This window comes from Podarcis raffonei, chromosome 1 (genome assembly GCF_027172205.1).
Source record: "Podarcis raffonei isolate rPodRaf1 chromosome 1, rPodRaf1.pri, whole genome shotgun sequence".
In the NCBI taxonomy this organism is placed as follows: Eukaryota; Metazoa; Chordata; class Lepidosauria; order Squamata; family Lacertidae; genus Podarcis; species Podarcis raffonei.
This window is the reverse complement of record NC_070602.1, coordinates 3,342,261-3,352,741: the sequence shown is the minus strand read 5'-3', so window position 1 is coordinate 3,352,741 and position 10,481 is coordinate 3,342,261. Positions and strand designations below refer to the sequence as shown.

The 10,481-nt window shown below is 49.0% G+C and overlaps 1 protein-coding gene across 1 annotated transcript; it reads left to right on the top strand.

Moving 5' to 3' along the window:
• Nucleotides 1–2,304: 2,304 nt before the first annotated feature.
• Nucleotides 2,305–8,841, top strand: VCPKMT (valosin containing protein lysine methyltransferase). Its single transcript, XM_053365901.1, has 6 exons — nucleotides 2,305–2,567; nucleotides 4,396–4,506; nucleotides 5,167–5,239; nucleotides 5,328–5,447; nucleotides 6,720–6,824; nucleotides 8,455–8,841. The coding sequence occupies exons 1-6, from the start codon at nucleotides 2,305–2,307 to the stop codon at nucleotides 8,467–8,469; spliced, it is 687 nt and encodes a 228-aa protein (XP_053221876.1). The 3' UTR covers nucleotides 8,470–8,841.
• The last annotated feature ends 1,640 nt before the right edge of the window (nucleotides 8,842–10,481 follow it).

Sequence of the window (10,481 nt, the reverse complement as noted above, 5' to 3'; positions counted from 1 at the left end):
TTCTAATATTATCATTAATATTTATTACATTTCTATCCTGCCCTTCTTCTCCAAACAGCAAATCACCAATAACAACAAAAATAATAATGACATTGGTTGTTAATGAGTTGTGTTGATTTATGTTTTATCACTGAGACTGCCGGTAGCTTTTTGGGCCCAAAATTGGTGGCATGCTTATTTATTTAATAAGGTGAATGAAAAACCTCTGTGCGGTTTACAATTTTTTTTTAACAAAATTACCAGTAAAAGCAATAGTTTGGTTTCCCAACTTGTTTTTACTACAACTCCCATCATCCCTCACTAGCAGGACTGGTAATCAGGGATGATGGGAATTGTAGTCCAAAAGCAGGAGATCCCCAGTTTGGGAAACCCTGGCAAGCCTTTTGAAAGGTGGTTAAAAAAGGGATGGGCTAAAAACAGATTAAGGGACGCAGGTGACGTTGTGGGTTAAACCACAGAGCCTAGGACTTGCCGATCAGAAGGTCGGCGGTTCGAATCCCTGCGACGGGGTGAGCTCCCGTTGTTCGGTCCCTGCTCCTGCCAACCTAGCAGTTCGAAAGCACACCAGTGCAAGTAAATAAATAGGTACCGCTCCGGTGGGAAGGTAAGCGGCATTTCCGTGCGCTGCTCTGGTTTGCCAGAAGCGGCTTAGTCATGCTGGCCACATGACCCGGAAGCTGTACGCCGGCTCCCTCGGCCAATAAAGCGAGATGAGCGCCGCAACCCCAGAGTCGGTCACGACTGGACCTAATGGTCAGGGGTCCCTTTACCTTTCAAAACGGATTAAGAGCCGCCCCAGCTTCCTTACCAAAAGTGCTTTTAGCAGGCGCCGAAAGGAGCACAGCAAAGAGACCTCCCCAGGGCCGGATTTAGGTTTGCTGAGGCCCTCAGCTACTGTAGGTAATGTGTCCCTTTATATGTCCAGCTGTCCTTTGTCAACAACAAATGGTTGCTGTTTTTTTCTGTTGAATATATGGTAATTTATGGACCTGATGCAGAATGTAGGCACCCTATATATAGAAAGCAGCAAACCAGTGTTATTTTAGGGAGCAGGCTAGCAGGCGGGGCCCCTGACTTACATCATGGGAGCCTACACAACACAAAACACGGTTGCTGGATGTAGGTTTTATTTTATTTGCTTTTATCTTATATTTTGGAAATGTACATCCAGTCCCCCCCCTTTAAATTGTTTTTGGGGCCCCCAAGAAAGTGGGGCCCTAAGCTATAGGTTGTTTATGCGTTAATCTGGCACTGCCTCCCTGAGATCAAGAGGCAGGAAGTTCCAAAGTGTACTGTTGTTGTTGTTTAGTCGTTTAGTCGTGTCCGCCTCTTCGTGACCCCCTGGACCAGAGCACGCCAGGCACTCCTGTCTTCCACTGCCTCCCGCAGTTTGGTCAAACTCATGCTGGCAGCTTTGAGAACACTGTCCCACCATCTCGTCCTCTGCCGTCCCTTCTCCTTGTGCCCTCCATCTTTCCCAACATCAGGGTCTTTTCCAGGGAGTCTTCTCTTCTCCTGAGGTGGCCAAAGTCTTGGAGCCTCAGCTTCAGGATCTGTCCTTCCAGTGAGCATTCAGGGCTGATTTCCTTCAGAATGGAGAGGTTTGATCTTCTTGCAGTCCATGGGACTCTCCAGAGTCTCCTCCAGCACCAGAATTCAAAAGCATCCATTCTTCGGCGATCAGCCTTCTTGATGGTCCAGCTCTCACTTCCATACATCACTACAGTGGCACCTCGGGTTACATACGCTTCAGGTTACACACTCCGCTAACCCAGAAATAGTACCTCGGGTTAAGAACTTTGCTTCAGGATGAGAACAGAAATCGCATGGCGGCAGCAGGAGGCTCCATTAGCTAAAGTGGTGCTTCAGGTTAAGAACAGTTTCAGGTTAAGAACGGACCTCCAGAACGAATTAAGTACTTAACCTGAGGTACCACTGTACTGGGAAAACCATATGAGACTATGAGACCTTAGAATTCCTATAACATGCCAAAAGGAGAACAGCGAAGGCGACTCCATGAGATCATGAGGTCGGGAGTTCCAAAGGGTACTGTTACATAAGGTGAATAATATCAGTGGTGGCTCTGCTTTTGAGGCGACTTTCCCGTGCGTGTCTGTGATCATGAGGCAGGGAGTTCCAAAGTGTACTGTTAGGTTTGCCTGCCGATATAATGTGAAGAAGAATAGTAATAATAAGCAGTAGCGGCTCCGCTTCCCTCCGAGGCGGCTTTGGGTCCGTGAGGGGAGAGCGGCCTCCTCCCGCCGCCGCCCTTCGCTCCTCCTCCCTCGCCGCCTCGCCTCCGCCATGGCGTCGCCGGCCTGCCCTTCTGCGGGCTTCGAGCGCGCCCTGGCCCGGCGGGACGGCTCGGCGGGGCTCCGCCTGGGGCAGCGCTCGGCGGGCGGCACGGGCTGCGTGGTGTGGGACGCGGCGCTGGTGCTGGCGCGCTTCCTCGAGAAGGCGGCCGAGGAGGAGGCGGCGGGCCCGGCCGGGCTCCCTCTCCGCCGCAAGGCCGCGCTCGAGCTGGGCGCCGGCACCGGCCTCGTGGGCCTCATGGCCGCCAGCCTCGGGTACGTCGCCGGGCGGGCAAGGAGAGCGGCCGGGCCGGGCCTCGCCTCAGCGGCGCCGTGGGCCTTCCGCCTCGCCCAGTGTGGCCTACACTGACTGGCAGCAGCAGCAGCAGCACTCTGGAGCCTTGAATGATAATAACCCCAGCGCTACCTGGAGGCGCTGGTGCCTTCTTGGGATGGAGCATGGGACCTTCGGAATAATAATAATAATAATAATAATAATAATAATAATAATAATAATAATATAGGTGCCCTTCCCACCGAGCTATAGCTCTTCCCTTAAAATTAACAGTAAGATTCCAGTCCTCAGGCCCATCTAGTTGATCCAGCATTGCCCACACTGACAGGCAGCAGTGGCACCCTGGACCATAATAATAATAATAATAATAATAATAATAATAATAATAATAATAATAATAATAATAATATCGCTCAGTGTGGCCTACACTGGCAGCAGCAGCAAACCCCAGCCTGTAATAAGAACAACCCCAGCGCTACCTGGAGGCGCTGGTGCCTTCTTGGGATTGAGCATGGGACCTTCTGAATAATAATAATAATAATAATAATAATAATAATAATACAGGTGCCCTTCCCACCGAGCTATAGCTCTTCCCTTAAAATTAATGGTAAGAGTCCAGTCCTCAGGCCCATCTAGTTGGTCCAGTATTGCCCACACTGACAGGCAGCAGCGGCACCCTGGAGCCTTCAATAATAACAGTAATAACCCCAGTTCTACCTAGGTTTAACCCTGCGCTGTGGGTTAAACCACAGAGCCTAGGACTTGCCGATCAGAAGGTCGGCGGTTCGATTCCCCATGACGGGGTGAGCTCCCGTTGCTCAGTCCCTGCTCCTGCCAACCTAGCAGTTCGAAAGCACGTCAAAGCGCAAGTAGATAAATAGGTACCGCTCTGGCGGGAAGGTAAACGGCGTTTCCGTGCGCTGCTATGGTTCGCCAGAAGCGGCTTAGTCATGCTGGCCACATGACCCAGAAGCTCTGTGCCGGCTCCCTCGGCCAATAAAGCGAGATGAGCTCTGCAACCCCAGAGTCGGTCACGACTGGACCTAATGGTCAGGGGTCCCTTTACCTTTATATAGATACTTCTACAGAGAAAGGATATTCCATCTGTCGTGGATTCTTCAGCTGAGATCCCTGCATGGCAGGGGGGTTGGGCTGCATGACCCGAGAGATTCCTTCCAACTCTACAATTCTATGATTCTATATACCAGCCTTTGTCAACAGGCCACAGGGAAGTTTGCAACATCATAAACTACTAGAATATTATAAGACGGCCTTATCCTCCATGAATCTGTCTAAAGTATTTTTAAGGCCATCTCACTAGTAGCCAGCACTCCCATCTTGTGGTCCTGCACCTAGAGCTAAAGGGATTGAGTCCAGGCTCCCCCCCCCCCCGCAAAAAAACCCTCACAATTGCACTGCTAATCGCACAAATTTAATGTTTACTACTGGAGACTGAAATAGTGTTCCAACATGCCGAAGGGTTTTGCAGCATGGTAGGGTGGGCCTAATTGTATTAATCATTGCCACTTCTTGTTTTCATTTATATCCCTTTTTATGCAGGATTTATTTAACCAGGTTATTTTGGTGTGTGCCCTAATTGTGCATGCCTGAGTCATTCCCACCAGAACTGAATCTGTGTTGGCTCATGTCCAGAGTTTTAAGCATAGTTGCTTTGGCAAGAACTTAGTTGCAAACAGGACTTTTTCTAAGCTGAATGAGGGATGCTTAAAAACTTGTGCATTGTGTGGTTTCTTGCGTTTGTGTGTATGTGTGATGGGCAACTAATATAGCCCCCCCCCTCTTTTGTAGTGCAAACGTTACAGTTACTGATCTCGATGAAGTTCAGGATTTGCTGAAAATGAACATTGAGAATAATCGGCATCTTATCACAGGCTCCATTCAAGCCAAGGTACTGAAATGGTTCGTATGAACTTCTTGTTCTGTAATTTAAAATTTCCTCAAGAAACTGCAAACCAATTTTAGGGAATGGAAGTCAACTTTAACCAGAGAGTGGCTCTTAGGTAGGGCTGTGATCTGTAGCGTGAAGTCACAGATAATCATATGAACATGAGCTTGCTTCCAACTTCCTCCAGCCGTTCCATACTTTGCTTTGAACTGACTTAGCATTTTATGTGTATTTGAAGCTTAGAAGGTTTTGCATGGGGGTGGCTAAGCGTTGAACTAAATTGGTAGGTCAGCAGAGGTAGATCTGCCAGGCCCTGCAACATTCTGTCCCCTGCTGCCCTCCTTATACCTTGGACTACAACTCCCATCAGCCCCAGCCAGCATGTGGTCCAAAGTTTTATTCTTAGTTAATAGAATTGTAGAAGGGACCGCGAAGGTCATCTGGCCCAACCCCTCCTCAGTGTCACCAGGTTGGTGAAGGTTGGCCTGGCTTGTGCTCTTGGGGTTGCCCAGAAGTCTCTGCCACACACATACCTGCATAACTTGTAGATAGACTTGTACTTTTTTATGCATTTAATCATAAAGCTGCTTTGGGAGCCGCTGTCGACTGAACAACAGGGCTCAAATAAAACCAAATGTTCTTTTCTGTATTGCATCCACCTTCTTCTTGTTTAGGGGTGAAGAAGTATCAGACTTCCTTCCGGCACCTGATTACATCCTGATGGCAGACTGCATCTACTACGAAGAGGTAAATCACATTTTTTCTTGTAGATTCGCCTTTTAGCTGCAAGTGTGGAATGAAGTTAAGTGGCAAGTGCTTTCTGCTTTACGGACAGTCACTGGAGCCGTTGCTGAAGACTCTGAAGGACCTGGCTGGCCCTGAGACGACCATCCTTTGCTGCTATGAAGAAAGGACTATGGGGAAGAACCCAGAAGTGGAGAAAAAATACTTTGAGGTGAGTCATCTGCCAGTGCAGAATGTCTTGGAGGAGGCCTTGTTCCTGTGGAGAAAAGCCTGGAAGTATCCCAAGGCGCTTTCTGGAACGGGATATAAAAATCAAACAGAAACCTGACAGTGTCATAGAATCATAGAATTGTAAAGTTGGAAAGGACCCCAAGGGTCTTCTAGACTAACCCCAAGTCTTAATGCTTTTTTAAAAAACAAAAATATGTGCTGTGACACACATTGAATGCTTTCTGGCCACCTCGCCTCCAAAAGGATATTGTAGATCTGGAAAAATTTCAGGAAAGGGCCGCCGAAACGATCAAGGAGATGGAGAATCTCACAACATTTGAGACTCTTTAGTTCAGAGAACGTGATAGACCTCGTATCATGGAGCGTCTCCACCCCCATCGTTCTGCCCGGACACAGAGGTCCACCTCCGAGGGCCTTTTGGCAGTTCCCTCCCTGCGAGAAGTGAAGTTACAGGGAACCAGGCAGAGGGCCTTCCCGGTAGTGGCACCTGCCCTGTGGAACGCCCTCCCACCAGATGTCAGAGAAATAAGCCACTATCTTGACTTTTAGAAGACATCTGAAGGCAGCCCTGTTTAGGGAAGCTTTTAATGTTTTATTGTGCTTGGTGTATCTAATTTGTTGGAAGCCGCCCAGGGTGGCAAGGCCAACCCAATCAGATGGGTTGTATATAACAAATAAATTATTATTGTATTATTATCTATGAAATTACGCATGGTCTGAAGAACGTGGTATGGATAGGTTTTTCTGTGCCTTAGATAGTACTAGAATCGAGGGTCATCCAATGGAAGTGAATGATGGGAGAGTCAGGACAGGCACAGCACATAGTTAAACTACAAAATGACTGCACAATATTGTGATGGCACCAAATTAGATTGCTTTAGAAGGGATGGAGGAGAAAGCTAGCAGTGGCTGAAAACTTCAGGCACGGAAGAGAAAGCTAGCAGTGGCTGAAAACTTCCTCCGGAATCAGAGGCAGTGTGCTGGGGAACAGCTGTGGCTGAGGGCTGTGGCGCTCATACCCTGGTTGTGACTTCCCATAGGCATCTGATTTGCCCCTTTGAGAAGCATGTGGGGCCAGGTGTGCCTTTGGTGCAGCAGCTGAGCTCCCAGGAGTCTTAGTGGAAGATTTCTGTGCTGTGCTTCTGAGGTTATGGTTACATAAGTGGTGCAATTTCTCTGGGAGGCTCAGATCTGAATGAGGCCAAGGACGTTTAGCTGCACTCTTTTATTCTTGCGCAATGTTAAATTGCAGCTTCTTCAGAGGGACTTTGATCTGGAGAAGGTTCCCTTGGAGAAGCACGACGAGGAGTATCGGAGCGAGGACATTCATATATTCATCATCAGAAAGAAGAAAGCGGTAGGTGGTCACTGGAAAGGCACCAGAGATGGACTAGCTTATGCTCCAGAAAACCTTCCATTTTTTGGAGCCATAGCAATATGGTTGCTGTTCTTGTGGTTGAATGATTGAATCCTGCCTAGATGGTGGTTTTGAGTGGAAGCCCACCCAAATCTCATTTCTGTGTTTCCACCCTCCTCCCTGCAGCCCTGTAAAGGATAATCATTGGCTCAGCACAGGTGTCACCCTGTCTCCCTCCAAATCAGAGGTTCCCAAACTTATTTGTTCTACTGCCCCCTTTTCAGAAAAAAAATACTCAGTGCCCCCTTGCCGTTGGCCAAATAGGCAGGTAAGCTGTGATCCACTTCCCAGGCCTGGTTGAAGCCGAAAAGGGTTCCCCCAAGCCCGGGAAAACCCCTCGGCTCCAGCAGGGCCACCAGATTCGGGGGGGGGGCGTTGTTGCTGTCCCACAACGGTGCACGATGTGGCGGTAAGCATCATTACACAACAGATGAAACATGCACTGATGGTTTTTCAAAATTCTCTTCTTTTTTTATGCTTCCACTGCCCTCTTATTTTTCGGCTTCAACCAGGCCTGGGAAGTGGATCACAGCTTACCTGCCTGGGAAGTGGATCACAGCTTACCTGCCTATTCAAAGCTACTCCTGCCCTCCTGGATTGTTCCTGCGCCCCCCCCCCCTTTGCAACCACCCACTTTGACAAACACTGCCCCAAATCATAGCATGCAAAATGGGAATCAGGCTTAGGACTGCAAACACCCTTACTCGCCTCTCTCCCTACTCAGATGCAAACCCCCTTTCCCATATGTGCCCTTATCATGACCATAGTTATACGAACCAAATTATTTTATAACTATGCTTTGTTAACTCACTTCAAGCCATGGTTTCAGGCTATGGTTTCTGAGGGAGCCCTGGTTAGCGCTGGTGCGGATGCAGTGTTACAAACTGAGATATGAATTCTAGGAGCTAAATTCCACCTTGAACCTAGGTTATGGGCACCGCAGCGGAATGTCTAGGTGTGCTTTTTTTTAATAACAAGAATACAAAGCTGAAAATGAATGAGCTGCAGCTAAAATCTTATGTTCCTTTTTCACATGGTCTAGTCCTTCCTGTGCCCACCCCCCTAATATTCTTATGAGGGTCCCTTCTCCAGTCTTCAGAGAGCGGCTGGATGTGGGGAGGCAGAAAAAGGTCCTCCTTTTCTTCCAGCAGTGGCAGTTTTAATCTGAAATCTTAGGCTCAGTACTGTGCCCAGAGCTCAGAAACTGCTCGCGTTAATGAAATTCCCTGTCGCAAAATGTGTCTAGAATAATGGGAGTTTTGAACTCTGTGTGGATGTAACAAAGATGGCTTAGGCTCAGGAGAACCAGTGTGGTGCTTTTAGGTTTTGTTAGACCATGGCTCCTCTCAGCCTCCACAAGTATCTTCTTGGATGATGAGACTTTCACAGGCCAACAGCATCTGGAAGTTACCACATGAGCGACCCCTGGCTTATGCTGACAAGCAGGGATTTGTGTTAGAGAGAGAGGCTGGAAGCCTCTTTATAAACCAGAGTTTGTAGGGAGCCGATGAGAAGAAACTAGCAAAATAGTTTCCGCCAAGGTAGTTAGTGGTTTCTTGATGTTTTTCAGACTTTTCCATCATGACAGCTTCTTTAATGACGCTCTGGGAACTGGGAAGGATAGAGCCAAGAGCTCTTCACAGAGACTTTGCAGAGCATCTGTTCGGCAAAAGTGGATCATCGAGCCGTCTCCTACTAAGATGAGACACGCAGTCTGTTTTCTTGAAAGAGCTGCAGACTCAAGGCTCCGGCTTACCTTTCGACAAGGGCGCTGGCTGCAGAAGAAGAAAAACGAAGGCTTGTGACGCCACTGAACAGAAATGGGTAACTCTGAGTCACACGCTGAGTGTTTTGTACACATTTTCCAGCTACTTCTGAGTAACAATCTGCCTTGCTAGTTAGTTTCCGAGAAATTTTGTTATGTAAGTAGGGTGATTTATTAAACTCTATTTCCTAATGCATTCTCGAAAAGTCATGTCTCCCCGACCACACCTTGCCTGAGTTCCTTGAGCCCACAGTATAATTTGGGATGTTCCTGGTGGCACAGATGTAAAACATATTGGGGGGAATAGACACACGGACCCTACACCTGCATGAAGCTTTCAGAACAAGGAAAGAAAACGGAGAACACAGGGGATGAGGAACTTGTGGCCTCACAGATGCTGAGCAACTCCGTCTCCCATTCGCCCCAGATAACCTGGCCAATGGTCAGGGACGATGGGAAATGAAGTCTTTTGAGTGGCCCCAGGGGCCCTGAGATAATCTGTTGAGTTCCCAGCAAGGCTGTGGTCTGAGCTGGAGACCTCGTGAGCCGCTGCCTTCTCCCTCCGCAGCTCTGTTGCCCCACTATGCAGCCCTTCGCAGGAGAACTCCTAAGCTCAGTCAGGCTCAAAGACTGCCTTGAGAGCCTCTGCAGTTTCCTCACGACCCATTTCTGCCACTCTTCTAAGGAGTGGCCTGTCCTGCGTGGAGCTGCAGCAAGCAGAGCTGTGTGCCAGCAAGGAAGGGCTGTGGCTGTACGACATGTACCGGGTGGTGCACAGCCAGCTCCTCCTTCATCTCCGGATTGCCACAGGGTGGAAAATCATTCCTGTAGCCGCAGAGGGAGGGGCTGCCATCCAGAGGGGCAGCACAGGCTCTACGGGTGGGACAGCCTCAGCTTAGTTCCCTCCAGAAGTTTTGGACCACAAACGCTCTGGCTGGGGCTAATGGGAACTGCGGTCCAGGGCACCAGGTTGGGGGAGGCTGGTGGGGGTGGCTCCAAGTCATGCATTGCTGCCAAAAGAATCTTAACCAGCAGGGCAGAGGTAGTCAGTGTACCCTGACCAACTTTCATCATCCCTGCGCATCCCAGAGCAGGGTTAGAGAAGACCCTCCCCAACTTGAGACCGGGGAGAGTCACTGCCAGCCTAGAGCAGTGGGCAGGTCAAATGGGCCTCTTCGCCTGGCTTCAGGGCAGTTTTAGGTGCCCCTGTGAGGTCACCAGAGGCACCTGTTGGCTTTGGGTGAAAAGGGAGGAATCCAGCAGGCGTGTGGGGAAAAGGGTGGAACCGATACTGGAAATGTTTGATTCACGCACTGGCTTCGTTTGATTTTACTGCCTCCACATTTGAGGATGTTTGCAGTGGTCATTCAAAAAGGGCTTATCTGGTGAAAAAGTCAGATGATCCAGTTGCCACAAACAAAGCAATTGTATACACAGGATGGCTTTGTGATCTGCTTCGCGGGGCACGTTCCCCTGTTGGAAGGGCTGCCTAGTCGAAGTCCAGTTTAAAGATGAAGAACTCTGAGAAGGGGGACCTGCAGGGACCTTGAATTCAGGGCACAGCCGTAACATGCAGCACCCAGGCAGCAGAAATGGGGGTCCCCTCATCGCATCCTCCGTCACCAGGGAGGGGTGCATTGCAGTTGTATTTAAATTGCACTATTTATTAGTTTGCACCTGTGCATATAGGTTAGCAAATGCACATCTTTTGCAAAACCGTGCTTTGTCCCTTTTGGGGTGCAAGGAGGAGATGCATTAATGGCCCCCCTAAGCATCTGCACTGGGTCTCCATCTTGCCAGGATTCAGATTTAAACTGACTTGATATTTCTTA